Source organism: Cyprinus carpio, chromosome B11 (assembly GCF_018340385.1).
Source record: "Cyprinus carpio isolate SPL01 chromosome B11, ASM1834038v1, whole genome shotgun sequence".
Classification (NCBI taxonomy): domain Eukaryota; kingdom Metazoa; phylum Chordata; class Actinopteri; order Cypriniformes; family Cyprinidae; genus Cyprinus; species Cyprinus carpio.
The window spans coordinates 21,111,949-21,139,250 of record NC_056607.1 but is presented as its reverse complement, the minus strand read 5'-3'; the positions used below and the strand labels follow the sequence as shown (position 1 = coordinate 21,139,250).

Below are 27,302 nucleotides of genomic sequence, written 5' to 3'. Positions count from 1 at the left end.
ATAATTAATCTAAATCATAATCTCAGGTGGTGTTCTATCATTGATTTATAGATTCTACAGAGTTAAAGTTATGCAAAATCTTGCATAATCATTCTCATAGTCAGAATATCAATAGTTCTTAAAGAGTTTAATGTACTCATAAACACAGTCAAAATCCACTCTTTGCAGATGCCCAAAATTCATGAATAAATAAGATATGAAAGAAATGTTCCTTGATCAGTCTTTAATGGTGAGTTGTTAGACAGTCACTACAGAGTGTGTAATACAATTGCACTACAAGGACCCTCCATTAGATTCTTTGTTTACATTTAACATTGTTCATATAACTTGTTTACAACTGAACATTGTGTCAGCTGGCGTCACACACACAAAAACCCCATCTGAAAGGAAGAGAAAAAGAGATTAATGAATAACATTCATCCAGAAGCTGATCCAAACAGCCCCCACAAACACAATATACTGCATAAAGAGATATTTGAATTACCCTGTTCTTGAGTCCTATAAGAGGGGAAAAAGATTAGTGCATTAGTGGAGTCATTTCAGAAAAACATAATGCAACAGCTAATTTCACGTAAGCTATACCAGCACTAAAAGATAGACTTACTTAATGTCCAGCTTTTCCAGGAGACACCTGTAGGTGGCGATCTCCTGCTCCAGACGGCTCTTGATGTCCAGCAGTGCAGCATAATCTCTGCCCTGCTGCTCAATGCCACTGCGCACCTGACAAAGCTCTGCCTCGTAAGCGTCGATATGTTTCTGGAAACCTGCTAGCATAGTGCTGTACCTAGCCTCTGTTTCCAACAGTGAGCACTCCAGTGCTCTTTTCTGTGTGGGTAAAGAGGCAGAAAGAAAACTCATTATATTAATTCATAAGTAACCATTTACAAAGTTGGCAAGTGTATGATTACCTAGTGTTTTAAAATCTGTTTAGATTATGATAATTGTGTTGTGCATTCCAACCTTTGAGCTCAAATCACACAAAATGTTTATATTTGTTAGGCTAGTCTATCTATAATGCGCCTGTGTATTCTATAACAAACAGATGATTTCCTCACCATGCTGATTTGAGACTGTAGCTCGATCTCCAGGCACTGCAAGGTACGCCGCAAATCTGAGATCTGTGACCTAGAGGTTTCTAGGCACTCTGTATTGCTGGCCACATCTTTGCACAGTTGCCCCGTCTTAAACAGAGTCATAAACACACACCACTGTCATACTGTACTGTGTGATGTATTCTCAGAAGTCTGGTGAAGTATATGACGTCAAATTACCATCCGCTTCCGGAGGACTCAAAGAAACAGCAGATGAAGTCTCACCTTCTCTTTGAACCAGCACTCCTGTTCTCTGCGGTGTTTGTCTATGATGTTCTCATAATGACAACGGATTTCTTCCAAAACCTTGTTCAGGTCTTGCTGAGGAGCAGCATCCACTTCCACACACACTTTTGTGTCTGCCAGCTGACACAGTAGTGCTGCCACATCCTATAAACACACGGCTCAAGCATCAATTATTGACTACCGCGTTTTTATTTAAAACTATAAAAAAAAAAACATAATTCCACATCAAGCTAGGCTTCATATTGCTTAAGGCACAAAGACTAGTTACGCATAATTTAATCTGAGATAGGCAAACTACTTCAAACCTCCTGGTGGTTCTTCTTCAAACATGCTAGATCTTCCTGCAGACTCTCAATCTTTATCTCCAGGTCGGCCTTTGTCAGGGTCGTCTGGTCCAGCAAGCGCTGCAGGTTAGCGATGTCGGCCTCCACATACTGTCGCACTGCTAACTCATGCTCATATCTAAATGTTGGATGTACAGGAAGGCGAACAAACTCCCCATTCATGTATGAAACACAACCTCTTAAAGGGATAGTTCAGCCAAAAATGAAAATTCTGTTATTAATTACTCATCCTCACGTCGTTCCAAACCCGTAAGACTTTCATTCATCTTTGGAACACAAATTAAGATATTTTTGATTCAATCTGAGAGCTTTCTGTCCCTGCATAGACAGCAGAGGAAAACGAATGCTGTACATGAAATAGTCTTCGTAAACATGTCCGAAAACGGAAAGGATGACTTGCTATTTTTTGCCCAGCCTTACTTACATGAACCAGAATATACAGACGATGAACTAAGAGAGTTGGACCTGCTATGCTCCTGTGTTAGCAGCACCACACACATGAGTTGTGGTACTTTTGTGAATGCGCATCGAAGACTGAGACGTAAGAGAAGAAATGGTTGAATAAAGTTGTTATTTTTTTCTTTGCACACAAAAAGCGTTCTCATAACTTTGTAAAATAATGGTTGAACCACTGATGTCACATGGACCATTTTAATGATGTCCTTACTACTTTTCTGGGCCTTGAACGTGGTAGTTGTGTTGCTGTCTATGGAGGGTCAGAAAGCTCTCGGATTTTACCAAATATATAAATTTGTGTTCCGAAGATGAACAAAAGTCTTATGGGTTAGGAATGACATGAGGGTGAGTAATTAATGACAGAATTTTCATTTTTGGGTGAACTATCCTTTTTAACAGTTTATGCTAAAGCTGTCAAGCTATGGTTACAGAGAAGTGTTATTTGAGAGAACTCACTTTATCCTGAAGTCATCAGCAGCCAGTTTAGAGTTGTCGATCTGCAGGAGGATGTCGGCGTTGTTGATGGTAGCAGCTTCAATCTACAATGTAGAACACTGATATAAATATATATTAATGTAGTGTATACTATAAATGTTTTCCATCATTTCATCACTTAAAAAAAGTACCAGGAGTACCTTTTCCTTCAGGCAATTGATGGTGTTCCAGTAGCAGCTGTAGTCTCTCTGGCAGATCGGCCCTTTCTTCTCATAGTACTCGCGGATCTGCCTCTCCAAATTGGCATTGGCAGCCTCCAGCGAGCGGACCTTCTCCAGGTAGGACGCCAGACGGTCGTTCAGGTTCTGCATGGTGCACTTCTCATTCAGTTGGATGTAGTCGCAGTTCCCGAGCGTGATTCTGAATCCTCCGCTGTTCGGTTTGCCATAACATACGTCTCCTCCACCGATTTTGCACCTGAGATTTGGATAGCAACCAACTCTGGACGAAGAGATGCGGGTGCTTCCTCCAAAACCACAGCCATAAACACTGTAGGCTTTGGGTCCGCAAGGAGTTATCGTACCACAGCGAATTGGAGTGACTATGGACTTAGAAAGCATGCTCTTGGGACTGAGGCAGGATGATGTATGGAGAGAGCAAGACATGGTGTGTGGATACGGAGATGAGATGAAACCAGAGAGGAAACCGTTAGAGTTCTCCTGACGAAGATGGGAACTTTGAGCCCAACTCTGACCTCTTATAGAGATGAAGATCCAGGGCGGCTCCTGCACTTTGTGGGAGAAGGAGGCAGGGTGTGAGTGTGAGAAGTGTTCTGTGCCAGCTTAACGCCCTTTGACAGTTAAGGGCAGAAAAAGGAGTTTATGCATGTTTAAGGTTAGGCAAGGTTAGATTTTCTTAAGTGAACATATTTTGTAAAAACTGAATGACACTTTCGGTTATTTATTGTTCATTTAAAATTATTTATCTCCTTTATTATTATACCTTTCATCAAAGTTGTCCTAAAACCTAAAACCAAAATGCGTCCCTGTTTTAGAACAACTTTGATGAACTGTTTTGATCCACTGCTGTATTTTCCTCACAGTGCTATAGTGATTTATACTGACCTGACCTGTCCTGCTAAAACTACTGGTCTCTCCTAAAAAGTTGGGACGGAAAGGTTTTATCCAAAATAAAAGCTTTTGTTTACATAATATATGTGTGTGTAATGTGTATATTTATTATGTATATATAAATACACACACATGCATGTATATATTTAAGAAAAATATGTTGAGTTTATACATTTAAAATATTTAGATATAATATCAATTGTATTATTATAAATATATACATGGAAACTTTTCAAAATATATACTGTATGTGTGTGTGGAAGTATCATGGGTAAAGTCACAAACTGAAGCTTTCTCTGATGTGCTCAAGTGGCACATTTGATAACAAGTGTTATAAGCTCATGATTGATTTCTCATAAGTGGACTAAACCCCTGTGAATTCAAACACCTGCTTTTATTTGGCTATGAAAATTGCCAGTTGCAATTGCTTCAGTGACTGAAGAAAATTATAGCCTCACCCGTGTCTGGTTTTAAATTAAGCTATGATTTAGTGTTCTTAAATGATAATAGTTGAATAGTATAACTGATCACTCATTAGGTTGTTAAAAGTCACTAGGGCTAGATTAACAAGGTGTCGTTAATTTAGTTAATTGTGTTCTTATTATAGTAATAGTACATTAAAATGAAAAACAACGATTATAATGTACTGTAACCAACCCTATGAAGTAGGTTAAAACTACAGTCAGAAAACTGTCTGTACTTGACATTAAGTGTAATGTCTCCTTGAATTTCTAGTAGATAAATATAAAACGATTTGAGAAATATAGCAAAACAAAACATAGACATTAAAACAAAATGCACTGTAAAACTCCTGCATCTCCTTCATCGAACTGTACATTTCTTCAGAATTCTTTACAGTTATCAACTGCATTGAATTCAACTTCAACTTTAGGTCAGAGTGCTACAGGGTTGTAGTCATTAAAGTAGGTTATGTTGAGTTCTTGGGCGCAGGGATGATTAAGTTTTTAATTTAGATAATAAACTTTCAAACATTTGAATGAAATGACACAAACAAGATGTATCAAACAGGACATTTTTAGGTGTATTATGCAGGGTTATTTCCTTGTTTTTAATCTCTGTTGCTACACAGCCTTTATGTTTAATGGCTTGTCAAAATAATTGCTTTTAATGTATTAGAACTTGATTTAAAGAAATTATCAACCAATTTGTAAGTGAAACCATTATTTTTTTATAAGCTTAATAAGAAATTCTGCTGATCAAATATTTTTTGGGCTCTTTTTTCACTGCTAAACACTTTTTGCCAAAGTTTCATACATAATAAATTATTTGTGATTATTATAGATAACCAGTGAAACCACCCAGGTGACATAATCAAAAACCCAATGCTCAGAAACCCAAAGTAGCCACATGTTTGACCATGTCCTATTTTAAATGTGAGAATGATATCTCTAATACTCCATGCCATGCAATTATATTTAGAAGAGGCTTTAAAATGCTAACTAATATTTTCTCACATATTCTAAGCATCCATCCCAGCGTCAAAACATACCTAGGGATGCTGGTTTATGCTGCTCCTTTGCTGGTTTATGCTGGTCCTTTGCTGGTTTAAGCTGGTCCTTTGCTGGTTTATGATGGTCATTTGCTGGTTTATGCTGGTCCTTTGCTGATTTAAGATGGTCCTTTGTTGGTTTATGCTGGTCATTTGCTGGTTTATGCTGGTCCTTTGCTGGTTTATGCTGGTCCTTTGCTGGTTTAAGCTGGTCCTTTGTTGATTTATGCTGGTCATTTGCTGGTTTATGCTGGTCCTTTGCTGGTTTATGATGGTCATTTGCTGGTTTATGCTGGTCCTTTGCTGATTTAAGATGGTCCTTTGTTGGTTTATGCTGGTCATTTGCTGGTTTATGCTGGTCCTTTGCTGGTTTATGCTGGTCATTTGCTGGTTTAAACTGGTTCTTTGTTGGTTTATGCTGGTCCTTTGCTGGTTTATGCTGCTCCTTTGTTGGTTTATGCTGGTCCTTTGCTGGTTTATGCTGGTCCTTTGCTGATTTAAGGTGGTCCTTTGTTGGTTTATGCTGGTCATTTGCTGGTTTATGCTGGTCCTTTGCTGGTTTAAACTGGTCCTTTGTTGGTTTATGCTGGTCCTTTGGTGGTTTATGCTGGTCCTTTGTTGGTTTATGCTGGTCCTTTGCCGGTTTATGCTGGTCTTTTGTTGGTTTATGCTGGTCCTTTGCTGGTTTATGCTGGTCCTTTGTTGGTTTATGCTGGTCCTTTGCTGGTTTATGCTGGTCCTTTGCTGATTTAAGGTGGTCCTTTGTTGGTTTATGCTGGTCATTTGCTGGTTTATGCTGGTCCTTTGCTGGTTTAAACTGGTCCTTTGTTGGTTTATGCTGGTCCTTTGCTGGTTTAAACTGGTCCTTTGTTGGTTTATGCTGGTCCTTTGCTGGTCCTTTGCTGGTTTAAACGGGTCCTTTGCTGGTTTATGCTGGTCCTTTGCTGATTTAAGGTGGTCCTTTGTTGGTTTATGCTGGTCATTTGCTGGTTTATGCTGGTCCTTTGCTGGTTTAAACTGGTCCTTTGCTGGTTTATGCTGGTCCTTTGTTGGTTTATGCTGGTCCTTTGCCGGTTTATGCTGGTCTTTTGTTGGTTTATGCTGGTCCTTTGCTGGCTTAAGCTGGTCCTTTGCTGGTTTATGCTAGTCCTTTGCTGATTTAAGCTGGTCCTTTGCTGGTTTAAACTGGTCCTTTGTTGGTTTATGTTGGTCCTTTGCTGGTTTATGCTGGTCCTTTGCTGGCTTAAACTGGTCCTTTGCTGGTTTATGCTAGTCCTTTGCTGGTTTATGCTGGTCCTTTGCTGGTTTATGCTGGTCCTTTGCTGGTTTATGCTGGTTCTTTGCTGGTTTAAGGTGGTCCGTTGCTGGTTTATGCTGGTCCTTTGCTGGTTTAAGCTGGTCCTTTGCTGGTTTATGCTGGCCCTATGCCAGCACATGACCAGCATAAACCAACAAAGGACCAGTTTAAACCATCATCCCAGAGTCAAAACATACCTAACCAGCATATGCTGTTTTTTTCAGCAGCTACTGCCCCATTCATGTTGATCTCCCCTCTACACATTAATATCTATCTAGCTAGGATACATGGAAAAGTATTATTCTTTTGTCTTTATTATATTTGCTAACAACTTTCTATTCACAAGCCCTTCTTTGAAAATGAAGATTTCACTGATCTTGGATTTACATCTCAAAATTTGTCATAAAACAGTCACTCCTGTCAACAGGTGCATAGGGATAGCTAGCATGTTAGCTTAGCATAGCATCAAAACACAACAGTTTTTTGGTTTAAAACAGTGTTTTCACTCCAAGCTTACTTGTTAAACACAAGTTAAACACGTCTTTAAATAACTTCTTTCTGTGATCTGATGTGGCTTCTTATTATAGAAATAAGCAAAATATATTTTATAGTTTTACCATGATAAATGCTATGTCGATTAGTATCACATTATGAATATATTAATAGGTATTTACAGCAATTTCACTGTTCACTTTGTTCAAATGTGGATGAATATCTACACGTAGATGTGTGCACACACTGCCAGAGCCGTGTAACATCCATAGGGTAAGATCACTACCATGCTGCTTTTGTGTAGGTGTTTTTATTTTCGTTAACTCACTTTAATTTTTATAGGGTTTTAACATTCTAAAAGCTCTTTATTCCAAAGATATAGTCAGTTTATATGTCTGTTTGTATAACTTTTGCCCACTACTGTACGAAACACATGCGATATTTATTTATTTAGTGCTGTCAAGCGATTAATCGCATCCAAAATAAGTTTTGTTCACGTAGTATATGTGCGTGTACTGTGTATATTTATTATGCATATATAAATACACACCCACACATGTATATTTTTTATATTACGTTTATATATTAAATATATGTATATATAATATAAATTATATGAATATAAATATATACATGTAAATATTTTCAAAACATATACTGTATGTGTGTGTATTTATATATACATAATAAATATACACACAACACACACATATATTATGTACATAAAAACTTTTATTTAGGATGCGATTAATCGTTTGACAGCACTAATTTATTTATTTATTTATTTTTTGTCGTATAGTAGCTTCACCCATCCTGTTCGGCTCTGGACCAATAGAGAGTGTCATCGGTGAGACTCGCAGCCAATGAGAGGACAGGATTCCAGGATTCCGGTGATAATCTAGCAAAAGGGCGATGCGTCCATGTAACGGGAATCTTCACATCTGCGTTTACTGCCTTCAGCCGCAAAGCCCATGCTCACGGAATCGAGTGTAATATAAACCTTAAGGTAAAAGCGACATTTAATCCTTCGCATTAATGGACTTTATTGGGATATTTGGACTTGCTGGGGCAAATAATCGTGGATAGTTCATATGTTTATCATTTATACGGCCGCAGCCTTCTTGCTAACACGATCCTTCCGCTTTGTTGTAAAAAAAAAAAACAGAAGCAATTCATCCAAAACGACAACGCCTCTGTTTGCTTATGATAAATATGAACTGACTGCTTTTAAATCGCCAACATGACGAACGTTTCCAGTATGACTGGAATTGTTGAACACTATTTAGGCTTGACTAGACACACATGATGATGCACAAACACGTTTGAGTCTCTGTTTCTCGCTCTTTTCAGATGCAGTTTATGCTGCTCTTCAGCAGGCAGGGAAAACTGCGGCTTCAGAAATGGTACGTGCCTCTGTCAGACACACAGAAGAAGAAGATCTCCCGGGAGGTCATTCAGATAGTGCTGGCACGCAAACCCAAGATGTGCAGCTTCCTGGAGTGGAGGGATCTGAAAATAGTCTACAAAAGGTCAGAAAACCATGCTGAATGATGTGGAATGCATGGAAGGAACTACAGGTCCACTGTATTTGGTACTTTCCATGCATATGATAGACTTGGGTGTTCCCTAACTAAAAAAAAAAAAAAAAAAAAGCATTATAGGCATTATATGTGTTGTGAGACATATTATATATGTTTGATAAACTGTGATCTGACTAACCTAGTAAGAAAAGCTAGTAGTAGCTAAACCTTTATTGTTTGTATCACCCTCTTAAAATGGTAAACATGGTCCATCCCACATTAGAGATCTTGACATTATCAACTGTTCAACAATTAAAATGACAAGAATGATAAGTGTTTATAAGTATTTAATTTAGCCTAATAACTCATTTCAACTTTTGCTTAAATTTAATAACCTCCCTTCTTCAATAATTTTTTTCATCAATAATTTTTCTGGTAGGGCATTAAAAAAAAAAACTTTGTTAAAGAGTTACATGAACCAAATCAACACACTATAAGGAGAATCACAACTTCGATTTGAAGCAAAAAAAACAATTTGAAAAATTGACAATCAGACAAGATTTAACAGCTTCAATGAGGAAAAAAAAACACAATCCAATAAAGCATGATGCGAATATATATATATATTTATATATATATATATATATATATAAATAAAAGATGACAGGTTCATTAGTGAAATAGATTTTTAATATTTCATATTAAACCGAGGTTGTTAATTGATGGTATATGCTTTATATATATACATACGTGTATGTGTATATATATATATATATATATATATATATATATATATATATATATATATATATATATATTATATATATATATATATATATATATATATATATATATATGTATGTGTGTGTGTGTGTTTGTGTATATGTGTACTTTATATATATATGTACTTTATATACATGTATACATATATATGTATATGTGTATATATGTATGTGTGTATGTGTGTGTATATATGTATATGTATATGTATATGTATATATATATACTGCGGCCAGACAGAAAGAGGAACAGACAAAAGCATTTCACCTTCTTTGCACTCCTGCACTGTATTTTACTTATTCACTGTATTCTATGTAAAATCATTTTCTATTTTTAACTGTTTTAAATTCATTTCAAATAAGTCAATTTTTAAATAATTTCCAATGTTTTAAAATTGCTTGTTTTATTTTTGTTATTATTTCTCTTCATGATTATTTTACTTTCTTTTATGTAAAGCACTTTGAATTACCATTGTGTGTGAAATGTGCTATATAAATAAACTTGCCTTGCCTTGCACTGTTTGAATTTATGTGGTGAGCTTATTTTGCATTTCAGATATGCCAGCCTGTACTTTTGCTGTGCTGTGGAGGACCAGGAGAATGAGTTGATAACCCTGGAAATCATCCACAGATATGTGGAGCTGCTGGACAAATATTTTGGCAGTGTGAGTGTCAAAATATTAAGTGTTTATGTCAGCATTTACTTTTTAACCTCAAGAAAAAATGCATCTCTCTCCAATTACTCGCCCTCATATTGATCCCTCATACAAAAAATAAAATCACAATAAAGTAGTGCTGCATGATGAAACGTAATTTCTTCTTTTCTCGATTTATTAAGCATATAATTGTCTGTGATATTTGCCAACTGGCAATTATTAATCCTGAAAATATTTCATTTTAATTTTGCATTTACTTTATCTTACACTGGTAACAAGCCTCCAATAGTTTTAATAATTGCGGTGGCCAGATTTCAAGAGGTAAAATCACCCATCAGCTTTTTTCATAAATCTATACATTTTCTGCCCAGTGATGAGATATATATATATATATAAATGAATGTGTGATTAATAGTCATGCTTATAGTTTTGACTGAAATAATTGCAATTAATTTTTGATTTTTGGAAATAATCGTGATTAACCATTATTGCGTTATCGTCTTAAACAGATGACCAGATTTGTTGCTCTATTTAACAGCAATAACTCATTGTGCAACTCTCTGTGTGTTTGAACACCAGGTGTGTGAACTGGACATTATCTTCAACTTCGAGAAAGCCTATTACATTCTGGACGAGTTTATACTGGGTGGTGAAGCCCAGGAGACATCGAAGAAGAACGTTCTGAAGGCCATAGAGCAGGCTGACATGCTGCAAGAGGTGAGGAACACACATATACTTTTTTTTTTTTTTTTTGTAGAATATGAAGTGACAATTGAGTCTTTTCTAAGTTGTTGAATGAATTTTCTCTGGTTCTTACCTCTATCAGGAAGCAGAGACACCACGTAGTGTTCTGGAGGAGATTGGACTGACATAAACGATGAGAACTCATCCTACCCAAACACTAACACATCTTCCCTTTTTTTTTTTTCTGTGGGCATTTTCTCTACATTTGTATTTAAGTTAGCTTGCGGGCAAAACTAGTGATCAGTACTTCCTGCATAAACAGTTAGATATTGATGCTTGTATTTCTGCTGTCAAACATGAGGGAATCAAGCACGCTGAAACGTTCATGTGACACTATCTTAGTAGTTATGCAAATTTCCCATAGTGTTCGGCTGTTTGGATCAGTACATGTGTAGCAAAGTTTAGTGTCAGCATCCCCACACAACGTCTTATCTGTAGATTTGAAGCATTACCTCTCACCTTCAGCTGCCTTAAAACACTAATTTCCAGCTCACACCGTTGCCAGTATCTTATGCAACTCTCAGTAGATCCGAGTCAATGGGCTGTCACTGTTCAAGACAAGCCTTGCTGAAGTGTTACGGACCAAACATTCAAAATTTTGGGGCATAAATTCATTGATTGTATTAAGGCACAAGTAAAGATCAGCATTAGTAAAGTCTTGACCAGAAACACTGTAATGATTTGTTCCCGTAAACACTTAATTGGTTCAGGCATATACCATTCAGCAGCCAACGGTTTTATTTCCAATGCCAAAGAATCTTCTCCACCACCCTCATGCCTTTTTCCTTAAAATCATCTTCGTATGCTGTCATATTGGACTTTTTCTTTTTGAAAATGTCTTTTAAAGCTATATCAAAACAAAAGAATAAAGTCAGATATTGCAGCATGTTGTGAAAATCTTTGATGATCTTTTACTAATAAAAATATCTGATACGTATACTCATCATCAAATGGAAATTCCTCATAAGTGCATCTTAAAAGGTTGGGTCACCCAAAAATGAAGGTTCTGTTTGTTCCAAACCTGTATGAATTTCTTTCTTGTGTTGAACATAAAAGAAGATATTTTGGAGAATGTTGGGAACCAAAGTTTCTGGTCCCTACTGACTAAAAGTTTTTTTTATACATACTATGAAAGTCAAAGGGGACCAACAACTTTGGTTACCAACATTCTTCAATATATCTTCCATGTATAACAGAAGAAGAAAAATTCATAATATCAAAAAATTATTTACATCCTGCATGTTCTATTTGTTTCTGTGAATAAATGGCGGTTTCCCTACACACATACTGAAGCGTATGAGAGTCATGAGCATTTGACAGTTTCATTTGAGAAAAAATATCCCCATATTGTAGGTTATACAAACAGAAACTTAAAGGTGTTCCACCATCAAAATAAAAGCTAGGTTTAACTTGTAGAAACTGTAGCAGAAATAATATATTATGTAATGTAATGGACCAATGGTAGTACTACTACTATTACTATTACAACATTATTTTTTAAGGAATATTTACCAGAATTATATATACATAATGTATTCTCTCTAGTGATGAATGCAAGACCTCTCCAATCATTTCATCTGCTCCGCTCCAAGTCAACTGCAACTTGTGGAATGCGAGATTCTGATCTGCCTTCATCCAAGCCACAACTGAGGGACAGAACCACGTCCCCACGCTACATTTTTTCATTGTCGATAATCTGTTTCACTCTGATGAACATCACAATATGGAATGAAATATCTGCTGCTAACGTCCGTTGTCACAACCTTAAATAAAATTATCCCTAAGATCTGCCTACCCACGTGATGTCTTGGAACCTCTCACAGAAAACAAACAAAATATAATTTCTAGAATTTCGCCAACACTTTCAGAAAAGGTTAGATTTAATTACAAATATACAGGAAGTTTTCATCAGCAAAATCAGGAAAACTAGGCATTTAAGACAACAGAAACACGGTTTATGTATTTTAATATAATCTATCCAGACTGTGTGATGCCATCGGATTTGTTAGCATTTGTAAGCGCACAATGGATTTCCTCTTCTGGGTGACAGCCCTCCAAATCTGTGGTGTCTACTCCATCTGCTGGTGAACCTGTGCTGGATGCCACAGCTGTACGTTCTTCTGATTTAGCCGGCTTCTCATCACACTCCTCATTCCGCGAGTCTTTGTCAGACTCCGAGCTTGAGCTGCGTGATTTACTCTTCTTTCTTTTGTGTTTCTTTTTGCCCTTTTTCTTCTTCTTGCTCTTTTTAGAGTGCTTGTGGTGATGTGCATCCATTCGGTCAGAGTTTAATGGGCTTTGGCTCTCCATCCTGTGACTCTTCCGTTTCACAGACCTGTTTTTGGACACACGTTTTGGACTGTTTGATTTTGACGTCTCTCTCCTCGAGTCTGCTGATGTACATTCACCTTGCTTTAACCGGTCTCTGCTATGGGATCGGCTCCTGCTCCTTCTGGATTGCTCTCTCTGAGACATTGATCTCCTTGTCATTGATTGCTCTGACTTCCTTTTCTCTCTGCTTCTGCTACGACTACGCTTTTCCCCATTTCGACTGTGTCTCCCTCTGCTGCGACTCCGCCTCTCTCTGCTGTGGCCCCGCCTCTCCTGACTATGACCACGGCTCTCCTGGCTACAACTCCGCCTCTCTCTGCTGTGACCACCACGCCTTTCACTGCTCTGACTTCGCCTCTCTCTGCTACAACCCCGCCTCTCCCGGCTCTGTCTTCCCCTGTAACTGTACCGCTCGCGGCTGTGGCTTCTTCGATCTGTCCACCTACGCTGGGATATGCGCTCAGGACTACGTTGGGACCGTACTCCATCTCTGCTGCCAAAATGGCGACTAGAATAGCCTCCACTGCGATCAGGGGACATATGAAGATCACGGTCTGCCTCCCAGAATTCATTATCTGGGTTTCTGTACACATGGAGGAAGTTGCAGTGTTTTCCCTTTGGACATTTCCGCCTGTCAAAAAGTCCTGCAAGCATAAGAAAAAGAATATAAGGGTAAATAAATAAATAAATAAATAAATAAATATATATATATATATATATATATATATATATATATATATATATATATATACAGTACAGGTCAAAAGTTTGGAAACATTACTATTTTTAATGTTTTTTGAAAGAAGTTTCTTCTGCTCATCAAGCCTGCATTTATTTGATCAAAAATACAGAAAAAACAGTAATATTGTGAAATATTATTACAACTTAAAATAATAGTTTTCTTATTTGAATATACTTTAAAAAAATAATTTATTCCTGTGATGCAAAGCTGAATTTTCAGCATCATTACTCCAGCCTTCAGTGTCACATGTAACATCCAGTCTATCACATGATCATTTAGAAATCATTCTAATATTCTGATTTATTATGAGTGTTGGAAACAGTTCTGCTGTCTAATATATTTGATGAATAAAAGGTTAAAAAGAACTGCATTTATTCAAAAAAAAAAAAAAAAATTCTAATAATATATATTCTAATAATATATTTTCTTTACTATCACTTTTAATCAATTTAACACATCCTTGCTGAATAAAAGTATTGATTTTATTTAAAAAAAAAAAAGAAAGAAAAAAAAATTACTGACCCCAAATTACTGACCAGTAGTGTATATTGTTATTACAAAATATTTATATTTTAAAAACATAGCTTCTTTTTTTTCCTCTTTTTTTTACTTTTTATTCATCAAAGTATCCTAAAAAAGTATCACATGTTCTGAAAAAAATATTAAGCAGCAGAACTGTTTCCAACTTTGATAATGAATCATCATATTAGAATGATTTCTAAAGGATCCTGTGATAATGATCCTAAAAATTCAGCTTTGCATCACAGAAATAAATGATAATTTAAATTATAATAAATTTAAAAACAATTATTTTAAATTGTAATAATATATCACAATATTACATTTTTTTTCTGTATTTTTGATCAAATAAATGCAGGCTTGATGAGCAGAAGAAACTTCTTTCAAAAACATTAAAAATAGTAATGTTTCCAAACTTTTGACCTGTACTGTACATACATACAAAGAAAGGCTAAAAATAGTGATAGAATGAAGAAACTTCTACTATATAAAGACTGAGAATTATAGTTTGTTATTTAGACTAATGCTTTTCTTACCACATATGGCTGTCTTCCATCTAGTTACTGGAGAGAATTCACATTGCAGTTGTCTTCCAGCATACCAGCGGCCATTAAACATCATGAAAGCTTCTCTACATTTCTCCTCTCTGCAGGCATGTAAACAGAGATATCAAAATAAAATACAACAATTGTAATTTCTCCTCTGCAGCAATGTCTCTTATATAATAATATATACTGGACTTACGTGTCATACTGAACGTAAACATTTCCTCTCAAGTGAGGTTCATAGTTGCAGCTCACCTATTAAAATATGGGGAAATAATGATTGTTAATTTAATTTTTGTTTATTTATTTGATTTAATATAAATTGAACTGAATTTAATATAAATTTAGAAACTATTACATTTATTTAATTTAAAAAAAACAATTATTTAATACATTTATTTTTAATTTAAAAATATTAAATTACAAAAAATGAAATTTAAGCCAGCGTTATCTTAGTATCAAGTATCATTTAAATTATTTTGAATCTGAAAATGCTGATGTGCAAATCTTGTTGCATCATACCCAAAGAGACTCAAGGCTGTAAAGGTGCTTCAGCTAAGTACTGAGTAAAGGGTTTGAATACTTATGCAATGTACTTATAAATAAATGTGTACTCATTTCAGTTTTTTTTTTTTAAATAAATTTACAAAGGAATTGGAACTACCTGTGCATTAAACGGTTTTAATGCATACCTACCAGCCAATCAGAATCCAGTATTCAGACAGACTATGGAATTATATATATATATATATTACAGTGCCCTCCATAAGTATTAGGACAGTAATGACAAAATTGCTCTGTTTGCTGTGGAGTCAAGAAATCTGTAAATATGATTAAAATATATTATATTTTATATATTTTTATATATTTTATTTCAAGTTACAAACATTTTAGTTTCACATTTATTTTACAATAATAACCCTGATGTAAACATTACATTACATTAAACATTTTATTTTAATTTGTGGTTTCTATTATGTTGATGATTTTTAGGTTTTTAATTTTAGTTACCTTGAACTGCACCACCCTCCCTGCGTTCTTGAACTCTGGCAGAGCGTCTTCATAGAAGTCCAGGAACTGCTGGTGCATTTCCTCCTCGCTGTACTCAAGACTGGCATCAGTGTCATAGTCATCACGTCTGCTCTGCTCCATCCCGAACACCACAAACATCCCCCTCACCATCAGAGTGGTGCTGGAGGTTGGGTGGTCATGCTTTCGGGAGCACCTGTTAAAAAAAAAAAAAGACATCATTAAAAGCTAAAACCTGACCAGAAATTCCATTTTGACTGTCAGAACCAAACTGCTTGGAAACATCAGCTTAATAAATACATACCGGTCTCCAAACCTACAAGCGCCCGTTTTAAGAAAGAAGGGGCAGTTTGCCTTGTCCTTTTCTGTTCCATAATCCTTTGGGGCATCAGGGTTTTTCCAAGGAATGCCATTTTCCAGCTAAATGCAACAAAATAAAGGAGACTTTTCATGATTTTAACCAACTGCATTTTCCAACTTAAATGGAAAGCAAGATGTTACCTGACTCTCTGCTTGATCCAGCATTTTCTGTACAGCTTCCTATAAATGGTGCAAACATACACAGTATGGCGGGTGAAATTCTGTGGTGTGCAAGCACATGTCTGTTCAAATTGGTTAAGACAATCTGTCAGATCATTTGTACATTATAAACTAAAGTCATCTGTATTTTGTAATTCAAAGCTTTACAGCAGGGTTTTCTCTAAATATTTGGGGCCTTACAGCCGAGAAATATTCCTAGGACACCCTCATAATTATAACAGTCATTTAGCACATGCATGGTTAAATTAAACTGTAGTAATCAAAAAGCATGTCTAATTAATTAACGAAAAACTATTTTCTGAAAATGCAATAAAAATCGTATATTGAGGGTCCTGTGAAATGTACTTTTCTCTCAAAAAATAAAGATTAAATAAATGAATTCTATTCTATTGTTCTCAAATAAATTTTTTCCCACATTTGAATGGTTTAATTAAATTTTGTATAATCCAAAAGCATGTCTAATCTAATAAATTCCTACAATTTTAACACCTTAATATTACAATAATATAAAATGTTTTTACTTATTTATTTATGCAATTGCCTGTTTTAATATTTCTGGATTTGCGATATAGTATGAAGTTATTAAAAACTGTGGCATTAACAAATTAATCTTTTAAAATGTAATCAAATGAAAATGTAACATTTATTATGAAATTATTCTTATTTTTTAGTGATAAATAAAAATCGTATATTGAGGGTCCTGTGAAATGTACTTTTCTCTCAAAAAATAAAGATTAAATACATTTATTCTATTCTATTCTTTTCAAATTCACTGTTTTAATTTTTTTTCCCCATTTGAATGGTTTAATTAAATTTTTTATAATCCAAAAGCATGTCTAATCTAATAAATTCCTATAATTTTAACACCTTAATATTACAATAATATAAAATGTTTTTACTTATTTATTTATGCAATTGCCTGTTTTAATATTTCTTGATTTGCGATATAGTATGAAGTTATTAAAAACTGTGGCATTAACAAATTAATCTTTTAAAATGTAATCAAACGTAACAATTATTATGAAATTATTATTATTATTTTTTTTGTGATGCACGACATGGGTTTACTGTTAAAATTAAAACATAGAAGAAAAAATATTGTGATTGTTTTTTTTGTTTTTTTAAAGTTGTAACGATTGAGAATCCCTGGTTTACTGCACATAATAATTATGTTCTCTATTGTAGCATCAATAAGCAACCCAAGTGACCTGAAAAGATACATGTTCTTCATTGGAAGTGGACTCTTGCTGCATTAACCATTTTTGTGTATCTTAGTTAAGGAAATGAAGATGCAATATTCTGCTAAACAAATGAAATCACACACTGTACACATGAAGCATAGACTTATGGCACGTGGCGTGCATGTAAACCATGACTGACAAACTGGAAGCCTTTAAAGGCTGATTTGTCTCAGGTAGATGTTTTGATATCTGATGTTGGTATAAGGTGTAAGAGCAACAGAGGATATATGTAGACATCTGCATCTTTATCCTCCCAGTGCAGGGATCACCTCTCTCTCTCTCTTCTTCTGCTCCTTCTGCTCCAGCTCCTCTTTTTCTTTCCTTTGCTGCTCCTCCCATTCCTCTCTGATCCTCCTCTGCGGTTATAGAAGCACAGAACATCTCTAAACTGAGATTCATCCAGATTGCAGAATGTCACGGATTTAATACCACATATTTGATTTCACAGATTGCTCACCTCTTCTTCCTCCTTTCTTTTCCGTGCCTCCTCTTCTCTGTCCTTCTTCAGCCTGAATTCTTCCTGTGCAATCCTTTCTCTCTCCAGCCATTCCTGGTGTAATCGCTCACTAGATTGTAAAACAGTTGCAATTTGTCCAGTTATTAATAATTTGTCCTATATTGATAATATCTTATCATACTGGACTTTAAAGCACAAACCTCTGCTCATCAGCCGTCTGTTCTTCCTCATCTTCAGTCTGGTGCTCTTCACTTTGTGAATGATCTAGAGCTGAAAAAGATGCGTTTATCTTATATGACATCTATATATACAGATATACATGTAAGCAAATTATAACATAAAATAAATGATGTAATCACAGTGTTCAAAGTTATTATAAGTTACCTGCTTCTTTTAATTTAGCAATAGCTTGACGTTTCCTTTTCCTTCTCTCTCGTTTAAGAATAGCTCGTCGTTGTTTCTGACTAAAAAAAAAGAGATTAAATAAAGAGTGATTAATAAATAGCAAAGGTTTTTTTTAAAATTGATTTCTACACAGCTACAGAACAGCACCATCACACAACACCTGAGCACAACAGAAGCAGTTTCACACCGACTCTGAGAGTCCTGCGGCTCTGGTGGAGCCGTCATTTTAAAACATTATTTACACAAAACTCCCAATAATGGCAACACATTTCACACCAATCCTACAACGCGCGCGCGTTGAGATGACGTCACCTTTCCTGTCGCCCTCGATGCGCGTGCTCATTGCGCGAGCGAGCTGGTGTTGCAAGAGTCGTGAGCGTAAAACCCTGCAAAGCGTTGTTTCTGCTTTTTGGCTGTAACCCCCATAGTTCATTAAGTGGCTACCCCGCATAAAAGCACGCCAGAATGGCAGACAAAGAAGGTAAAGTTTTTGCGTAGTGAATTTCGTGCAGTATTTTTTTTTTGTTTGTTTTGGCAGAGTTTGTTAGCTTTAGCCTAACGTGCTAATGGTTTTGACCCACATATTGACAAGAGAATGAATGAGTGTCACAGCCAGAGCCAGTTTTTACCAAATACTCACGGTTCACTTAGGTTAAAGCTAACATTGCTGCCGTTTTTAAATGACTGGAATAATGGTTTTCTCAAAGCAAAATGAAATTTAGTTGTTCTTGACTTCCGTCGATCATTCATATGTCGCGCTGTAACTAGGAACCTAATCGTGTTACACGTCAGTTTCTGCTCATTTAATGAGAATACAACTATTATTTACTGCTCAGTGAGCTCCCGCAATGCAATTATTGTGAAATGTGTTCATTTGGATGCACTTGGCCCATCTGTTTTCTCTTCTTAGTGTACGACGATGCAGTGGAGGAGAGAGTAATAAATGAGGAATACAAGATCTGGAAGAAAAACACACCGTTCCTGTATGATCTAGTCATGACACATGCACTCGAGTGGCCGAGTTTGACGGTGCAGTGGCTTCCTGATGTGAACAGGTAATCCGATAACTAGCCTTTCCATCTTCGGAAACACATGACTAGGACTCTCTACAATTTATTTTGTTTTTCATCGTGCAGGCCTGAGGGAAAGGACTACGTGGTTCATCGGCTGGTGTTGGGCACACATACTTCGGATGAGCAGAACCACTTGGTTATCGCCAGTGTTCAGATCCCTAATGATGATGCCCAGTTTGATGCGTCCCACTACGACAGTGAGAAAGGAGGTAAGAGCTGAACGCATAATTTAGTATTCAGTTCACGTTGAGGCCATTATACTAAATTGATTTTATGTGTTTGTTTCTTCAGCAGGTATGATCAGGACGTTGGGGGGGATCCCAGATTCACTTGATGAATGAGAGGGAATCGTTTCACAAATACGATGCATTTTCAACAACCTCATGCATGTGGACCGGATCATGTTTATGCTTATATTTAGATGGGTTTTGAATGAAATAATCACGAAACCCAAAAAAGAAATCACAATTTACTCGCCATCGTGTCGTTCCAAAGCTTTGAAAACACAAACTAATATATTTTTATTGAAACCTGAAAGATTTCTGTCCTTCTGTTGAAAGTAACATGCATCCAATTTTTCTAAGCTTCAAAAAGACAAAATAAAAGTAATCCATATAAACAAAAAGCAAGCATATTTGAGCTTCTGTTGACCTTATTTGATGTTCTTTATCAATGTTTATATGTGAATAAAAGCCTGTATTATATTTGTTCATCATATAAAACAGTCGTGTTTTCTCAGAAGATGAAGATATGGATTATTTATTAACATTTTGGTGAAATGGATTTTGAGTGGAGTCATGAAAAATGGCTGTGTTTTTAAAGATGAATGAATGTCTTTGAAACCAGATGTAACTGATAATTTTTTTTGTTTGTTTTTATTTGATTGATACAAACTGATGACTTCATAAAGTTGACCTGGGACAGAGATCAGACGTTGGACATTACTAATGCTTGTATTTTTCCCAGAGTTTGGAGGGTTTGGGTCGGTGAGCGGAAAGATCGAGATTGAAATTAAGATCAACCATGAAGGAGAAGTGAACCGAGCCAGATACATGCCACAAAACCCCTGCATCATCGCCACCAAGACCCCCACTTCTGACGTGCTGGTGTTTGACTACACCAAACACCCATCCAAGCCAGGTCAGTGGGTCTCAGTCACTAATAAATCCTATGGATTATTTTGTACTTCTATGCACAAAAGAAATTGCCACATTAAAAAGGTTCTCAACCTTGTTCTGATGTTAGTGAATTTGAATGACCAAGTGCGCAAGCTTATTCATTTGCATAAAGAAAGCGCAAACCATCTCCTTACACAGGCTTTCTGCATAACCTTTCCTTTACAGCTCTCCGACACACTCTAAAGATGCGCTCTAGTCTGAAAGATGCAAGATCCTTGAGCAATGGCAAGTTTGCCGTCCTCAAAACCAGTTCAGACACATTAAACACCTTTTATACAGACTTCTTGTTAGCCAACTGTACATGCGCATATCTGCGTACGTATACAGAGTAACCACTTAGTGCGCACAGCTTTTGTCACTGTATACGATGAAATATCTAAGTATATTTAACCCTTCTGCGGTCTTTGATCGTTTCTGACCGGGGAAGTTTACGTTTTGATTTTTTTTAAAAACACAGCTTCGTCGGAATGGTACGAAACTTGGTGACTTTTATGGCACTTGGAATGTGAACACAGACAAAAATTGAGGCCATGATTTGGTCGTAAAAATAAATAGTCACACTCTTGGTCTTCGGTCATCAGTGACCGACCATAGGAAATGAAAGGGAAATGGACAAAAGCACAATTTAGAGAATTTTTGTGTGCACAATCTACAAATCAGCCACGATGCAGAAAAAAAGTTTAATCATAGGTGTCCGGACACTTTTCACCGTGAAGACCATGAGTGTGACTCCCAAATGAGGAGCGCACTATGGTTAACAGGAGTCTTAGGCGACCCACAGAATGTGATTTTTATGTACACACGTGGTTTCATTTGTGGTTTCCTACTTTTTTTGTTCATGAAAACCTTCAGAGATTTTAGGCCAAAATTCATGCATACACACTCTTATTGAATGAAACCCAGTGTTTTTCAGTTTATCTAAAGAAGCCATGTAAATTACGCAACAAGCGATTATTTTTCAAATGAATTAATCTGATTATATCTGATTAATTTTATTAAAAAAAAAAAAAAAAAAAAGCAAATTTGGATCTCTATTTGATTTAAAAAGTAAACTTCTGCACAATGTTGTCCTCCAAAAATGAAGGCTACGAAAACAAATGCCATACATTGCCTAAAAGGGTTTAAATATACACCTTATATTCTAAAGCCTGCTCAAAGTAGTAAATAAAAACAAAAGCTAAGTCTGAAGCTCAATGGAGATTCAACACAGAAGCTCACTCTCAGGCCTCCTTGGCGGTTGTTTTCCATACACAGCATACATTTGCAATTAATTGACAATCAGATTTGTTGCAGCTCTATATTAAATCATGCATGAAGATGCTCGCTCTGAATAATAGTTGAAATTGTCCATTTGCAGACCCCAGTGGAGAGTGTAGTCCAGACCTGAGACTGCGGGGGCATCAGAAGGAGGGATACGGTTTGTCCTGGAACGCCAACCTGAGTGGAAACCTGCTTAGTGCGTCGGACGACCATGTGAGTGATCTCTATTCATATCAGTGTTATTTAAGAATCACTGAGATTCTATTATATACGGAGCCCCGCACATGGCATGCAGGAAAAAGTAGTAGGCTAAATCGTGCGCACAATTTACTAATTCGTTCCCTCAATGTACTAAAACGTGCACACGATTACTATTGCGTCCCCTTGATTTACTATTTCGTTCACTCGATTTATAAATCGTGCGCACTATTTAGCAAATTGAGGGAACGCAATAGTAATCGTGTACACGCTTTAGTACATTGAGGGAACGAATTAGTAAATCATGCGCACAATTTTATTTTTTCTTGCATGTCATGTGCGGGGCTCCGTAATTATAGTTTTTGTTAATATTTTTAATTATATTTTATTGTTTCTTTTTTCATAAGTTAATTAACAGTATTGTCATTTTTATTAGTTTTAGTTGTTTATGTAGTTTTTATTATTTATTATTGTTTTAGTTAATATACTATAAGATAAAGTAATTGAAAATAATAAATGTTGCCTTATTAACTAGCTAAATTAAAATATAAAATACATTTTATTTCACTTTATATCAAGTAATAAAAAATGTTGTTGTTTTTTTTAAATTAGCAATAATAAGACTTTGTACTTGAAACTTGTTTGTTGTAAGATCATGCGTTGTTCAATTTTAGACTAAGGATGTAATGATTATCGGTTTGATAATAAATCATGATAAACTTCCCCACGGTTAGTATTACCATTTCATATTTTAATTATCGTTATATCCATATTCGATCACCGCGATTTGTTTTCAGTAACAAAAAAAAAAGAGTGGTAAGGGAATTATACAAATTAATATATAATTAATTATATGAATCTACATCTGAAGGTTCTGACTGTCTTCAGAAAAAAAAAAGATTCTATGGCATTTAGTTTTCATCTTCGCTCCTTGTAATACCTAATAAAGTAGTGTTCTTAATCACAATGCTGCTTTGTCCGCGGAGGTTACGGGAAACAGCTGTAATTCTGCTGTTCTAGAAGCGCCACCTAGTGCCAGAGAGTGGATTTACAGAAAGTTGCATTTACATTCAGCTTGTGTGCAGTTTTTGTCTGGCCGAAAAACTGACCCAATTTGCATGCCCTGCTGTAAATTTTGACCAGTTGATGAAAAACAAGCTTAGTTGGATTCTACACATTTAAACAATTCGGATAAGTTGTCTAGAATTATTTATGGAGCAAATAAAATACATATAATCATTTATTAATCAATTATAATTTTTTTATTTAAAGGCTGAACATTTCGAACATGCTTTTAGATAAACTGTTGTCATTTAAAATCCGGACATCATTGGTAATTTTACCGCTTTAGTGTTCATGCAAACAAAAAGTCACATTTTATTTGTTGTTTGTTGATTTTAAATATAAAACTTGGTGAAACGATTTGTGCCAGTACTTTTTGAACATTTCCATCACATTTTAACAATACCGTGATAATGCTAATAATCTTGATAAATTTGGTCACTATAATCATGATGAGAAATTTTCATACCGTTACATCCCTACTTTAGACGATCTGTCTGTGGGACATCAGCGCTGTTCCTAAGGAGGGGAAGATAGTAGATGCCAAGACCATCTTCACAGGGCACACAGCTGTGGTGGAGGACGTGTCCTGGCACCTTCTACATGAATCACTGTTCGGCTCTGTGGCTGATGACCAGAAACTCATGATGTGAGTAAGCTATGCAGGAATCTATGAAATCGGGCACGCTAATGGTTAAACATGTATGCTGAAATTAGATACATGTTTGCCAGTGGTTTCAGCTCATCAGCACTTTTTGCATAACGTGGACTGGCCATGTGCGCATGGGTGCCAGGTTATCATAGACAATCATGTTTAATAAATTGAGAGAAGCGGATATGGTCTATAGGACTTTTTTTTTTAATTATTAAAATGGATTACACAATGAAATGTCTGTGTACTACAGCTGGGACACGCGATCTAATAACACCTCAAAGCCAAGTCATGCCGTGGATGCCCACACGGCTGAAGTCAACTGCCTGTCCTTCAACTCCTACAGCGAGTTCATTCTGGCCACTGGCTCGGCAGACAAGGTCTGTGATCTGCACACACATCTGAGATCCTTCCCCATGCGGAAGAGAACCCCTTAAAGCCCGAAGTATGCTTCAGTTTTGATGCTCACTGGTTTGATGTGTTTGTTTGTGGCTGTAGACTGTTGCATTGTGGGATCTGCGTAACCTGAAGCTGAAGCTTCACTCTTTTGAGTCACACAAGGATGAAATCTTCCAGGTAACACTCATAGAATAACACTTTAGATTCTTTGACAATGTAACAATATTTAATACAAGAAAAATTTAAACAGATTATTGCAATAATAATGCTGATGCACTTGACAGGTCCAGTGGTCTCCCCATAACGAGACCATCCTGGCTTCCAGTGGCACGGACAGACGCCTCAATGTTTGGGATCTTAGGTAGGACTCTATTACTCTCTCTATTCTGTTGATTTTCATTCCTGAAAATTGTCTGTTTTTTTCTTAATGCACATTCCTGATGTTAATGTGAACATCTAACTATATTTAGATGCACTGATGTCTTAAACATATTTTGATTGCATTGTTACATGTATGTCCTCTAGTAAAATCGGAGAAGAGCAGTCTGCGGAGGATGCAGAGGACGGGCCACCCGAGCTGCTGGTGAGTAAAGAAGGACTTGCTGATAGACTCTTGATAACTATTTCAAGACCAAAGCAAGGACATGCTAAGTTTGCAGTATTTTATTTAAAAGGTTAAATGTTAGTATGACAATTAGTATATATGAATTGATTGTTTTTTTGTTTTTTTTGAAAGATGACTTTTTATGCTTGCTCACCAAGGCTGCATTTATTTTATATAAAAAATAGTTAAAACCGTAATAATTTGAAATATTATTTCAATTTAAAAGAACTGTTTTCTGTTGTAATATATTTTAAAATTCAATGTACTTCTGTGATGCAAAGCTGAATTTTTTTTATCATTACTCTGGTCTTCAGTGTCACATGATCCTTCAGAAATCATTCTAATTTGCTGATTTGCTGCTCAAGAAATATATATATATATTTTTTTTTATCAATGTTGAAAAACGTTTTGCTGCTTCGTATTTTTGTAAAATTGTAGTATATTTTTACAGAGAATCCTTTAATGAATAGCAAGTTTAAAAGAACAGCATTTATTTAAAATAAATATATATTTTTTAACATTATAAATGTAAGTGTCACTTGTGATCAATTCAGTGTGCCCTGCTGAATAAAAGTATTAATGTGACCCTGGACCACAAAACCAGTCTTAAGTGTCAATTTTTTGAAATTGAGATTTATACATCATCTGAAAGCTGAACAAATAAGCTTTCCATTGATGTATAGTTTGTTAGGATCGGACAATATTTGGTCGAGACACAACTATTTGAAAATCCGGAATCTGAGGGTGCAAAAAAATTAAAATACTGAGAAAATCGCCTTTAAAATTGTCCAAATGAATTTTTAACAATGCATATTACTAATCAAAAATTACATTTTGATATATTTACGCTAGGAAATTTACAAAATATCTTCATGGAACATGATCTTTATATCCTAATGATTTTTGCATAAAAGAAAAATCGATAATTTTGACACATACAATGTTTTTTTTTTGGCTATTGCTACAAATATACCCCAGCGTTTTGTGGTCCAGGGTCACTAGTGTCTTTCAACTGATCCTGTAGAAACACTATTTTTAATATATTAAGTTTAAAGTTGGTACCAAAGTTCCAGTGCTTAACATCCCTACTGATATTTCTGGCATATTTTTTACTGACATCTAATGTAAGGACATTTTGATTGTTTTGGCAGTTCATTCATGGTGGGCACACAGCTAAGATCTCTGATTTCTCCTGGAACCCAAATGACCCTTGGGTAATCTGTTCTGTGTCAGAGGACAACATCATGCAAGTATGGCAGATGGTAAGTTCAGGGAAAACATTAAAGATGTACCTTACTTTGGTAATGAAAGTCACTAATAAAGTGATTTGATTTGTAGTTTTTGATCAACTTTGATATTAGGACTTTGTCATAATCTCAGACTAAACATCTCTTGTCTAGGCTGAGAACATCTACAATGATGAAGAGCCGGACACCCCTGCGTCAGAGCTGGAAGGGCAGGCATCGTAACTGATCTCATTAAAGATCTACAACGCTTTCATGAATTCCTACTCTTCAGCTTTTGCTTCGCAGTATTATTTAGTCAATTCCATACTCTTACTTCCTACTCCATACATACCAGATACTTAATCCATCACAGGGTCCTTCTGTAGACACTTTTCTAAAAGGTTTACCCCTTAGAAGTTTGGCAAAACACTGCACCACTTGTTCAATCACTTCTGAGAAGTTACGGCCTGGTGTGGCTTATCACAGTTTTAGTTTTTGTGCATAAACCTGGTGTCAATTTTCAATAAATCTTTTGTAATAACTTTTAAAATGATTTTGTATTCCTAAATTGTTGATAACTCTCTGTACTTCACTTGTGAAAATAAAGTACAGATCAACTTAGATTTTTTTTCTGTTTCTCTTATAACATAAAGTTTTAAAAGTTCATTAAACGGTACTTCTTATTAGTGATGCACTGAAAATGAAAATTGAAAAAACAAAAACAAAAACGTATTCATCAAATTTATTAAATAATCCACACTAAAATAAAAACAGTTGCACATAAGGCAGTTTTTATAATAACATAATTGATATGACAATTTAGTGTTGAAATATGGACATTTAAATGGTGGCTGTAATGAAAAACTTGTATTTAAACATTAAATAATGAAGGTCACATGATGTTAAGTGACATTGTTTACAAGCTGTTTTATTGACGTCTTTCTACGGGTCAAACACTCATGGAGCGATTACACGAGACGTGATGCATTTCAGGAAGTTGTTCTGTTTCTTTCAACATACACTCTGATGCTCATTCATGCTTATTTCTTGCTATAACTAGTAGTAAAGAGGACCGGATAAATGGTTGCCGCTTGAACTGAAACACTACAGCGTTCTGTGACGCTAGATCAAAGAGCGGCAA

The 27,302-nt window shown here is 35.7% G+C and overlaps 4 protein-coding genes across 6 annotated transcripts; 2 read left to right on the top strand and 2 right to left on the bottom strand.

Annotated features, from left to right (window-relative positions):
• Positions 1-221: 221 nt before the first annotated feature.
• On the bottom strand, positions 222-3,354 carry LOC109072094 (keratin, type I cytoskeletal 19-like). The gene is made up of 8 exons (XM_019088372.2): positions 2,773-3,354; positions 2,594-2,676; positions 1,643-1,799; positions 1,317-1,481; positions 1,056-1,181; positions 605-825; positions 485-498; positions 222-380 (listed from the first exon to the last, which is right to left on the bottom strand). The coding sequence occupies exons 1-8, from the start codon at positions 3,235-3,237 to the stop codon at positions 319-321; spliced, it is 1,293 nt and encodes a 430-aa protein (XP_018943917.1). The 5' UTR covers positions 3,238-3,354; the 3' UTR covers positions 222-318.
• Positions 3,355-7,854: 4,500 nt separating this feature from the next.
• On the top strand, positions 7,855-11,637 carry LOC109047151 (AP-1 complex subunit sigma-2). Its single transcript, XM_019064866.2, has 5 exons — positions 7,855-8,007; positions 8,352-8,530; positions 9,857-9,965; positions 10,536-10,673; positions 10,783-11,637. Exons 2-5 carry the CDS (start codon positions 8,352-8,354, stop codon positions 10,828-10,830), a joined length of 474 nt encoding a protein of 157 aa, XP_018920411.1. The 5' UTR covers positions 7,855-8,007; the 3' UTR covers positions 10,831-11,637.
• Positions 11,638-12,649: 1,012 nt separating this feature from the next.
• Positions 12,650-18,839, bottom strand: LOC109047139 (U2 small nuclear ribonucleoprotein auxiliary factor 35 kDa subunit-related protein 2-like). 2 transcript variants are annotated; one of them, XM_019064852.2, is made up of 11 exons: positions 18,670-18,839; positions 18,489-18,568; positions 18,305-18,374; positions 18,105-18,213; positions 17,917-18,003; positions 16,368-16,406; positions 16,171-16,286; positions 15,849-16,062; positions 15,037-15,092; positions 14,829-14,938; positions 12,650-13,675 (listed from the first exon to the last, which is right to left on the bottom strand). In XM_019064852.2, the coding sequence occupies exons 1-11, from the start codon at positions 18,732-18,734 to the stop codon at positions 12,675-12,677; spliced, it is 1,947 nt and encodes a 648-aa protein (XP_018920397.2). In that variant the 5' UTR covers positions 18,735-18,839; the 3' UTR covers positions 12,650-12,674. The 2 variants fall into 2 exon arrangements, with proteins under 2 accessions (XP_018920397.2, XP_042590457.1); XM_042734523.1 differs by lacking the exons at positions 18,105-18,213; positions 18,305-18,374; positions 18,489-18,568; positions 18,670-18,839 and adding an exon at positions 17,615-17,670 and having other exon boundaries at positions 17,875-17,999.
• Positions 18,831-26,782, top strand: LOC109047431 (histone-binding protein RBBP7-like). 2 transcript variants are annotated; one of them, XM_042734525.1, is made up of 12 exons: positions 18,831-18,990; positions 19,420-19,564; positions 19,646-19,791; positions 20,549-20,722; positions 22,118-22,233; positions 23,769-23,929; positions 24,186-24,312; positions 24,431-24,508; positions 24,616-24,692; positions 24,857-24,914; positions 26,087-26,197; positions 26,336-26,782. In XM_042734525.1, the coding sequence occupies exons 1-12, from the start codon at positions 18,975-18,977 to the stop codon at positions 26,402-26,404; spliced, it is 1,278 nt and encodes a 425-aa protein (XP_042590459.1). In that variant the 5' UTR covers positions 18,831-18,974; the 3' UTR covers positions 26,405-26,782. The 2 variants fall into 2 exon arrangements, with proteins under 2 accessions (XP_042590459.1, XP_042590458.1); XM_042734524.1 differs by having other exon boundaries at positions 18,833-18,990; positions 20,546-20,722.
• Positions 26,783-27,302: the final 520 nt, after the last annotated feature.

Coding starts and splice junctions, on each gene's coding strand:
- LOC109072094 (XM_019088372.2), bottom strand. CDS start 3,237: ATGTCTTGCTCTCTCCATACATCATCCTGCCTCAGTCCCAAGAGCATG. Junction 1,482..1,642: donor TGAAGAAGAACCACCAGGAG/GTTTGAAGTAGT, acceptor GTGTGTTTATAG/GATGTGGCAGCACTACTGTG. Junction 1,182..1,316: donor AGTGCTGGTTCAAAGAGAAG/GTGAGACTTCAT, acceptor ACTCTGTTTAAG/ACGGGGCAACTGTGCAAAGA.
- LOC109047151 (XM_019064866.2), top strand. CDS start 8,352: ATGCAGTTTATGCTGCTCTTCAGCAGGCAGGGAAAACTGCGGCTTCAG. Junction 8,531..9,856: donor CTGAAAATAGTCTACAAAAG/GTCAGAAAACCA, acceptor TTTGCATTTCAG/ATATGCCAGCCTGTACTTTT. Junction 10,674..10,782: donor AGGCTGACATGCTGCAAGAG/GTGAGGAACACA, acceptor TACCTCTATCAG/GAAGCAGAGACACCACGTAG.
- LOC109047139 (XM_019064852.2), bottom strand. CDS start 18,734: ATGACGGCTCCACCAGAGCCGCAGGACTCTCAGAGTCGGTGTGAAACT. Junction 18,214..18,304: donor CAGACGGCTGATGAGCAGAG/GTTTGTGCTTTA, acceptor TTTACAATCTAG/TGAGCGATTACACCAGGAAT. Junction 16,407..17,916: donor AGAAGAAGAGAGAGAGAGAG/GTGATCCCTGCA, acceptor CACCATTTATAG/GAAGCTGTACAGAAAATGCT.
- LOC109047431 (XM_042734524.1), top strand. Junction 19,792..20,545: donor CTACGACAGTGAGAAAGGAG/GTAAGAGCTGAA, acceptor TTGTATTTTTCC/CAGAGTTTGGAGGGTTTGGG. Junction 24,509..24,615: donor ACAAGGATGAAATCTTCCAG/GTAACACTCATA, acceptor TGCACTTGACAG/GTCCAGTGGTCTCCCCATAA.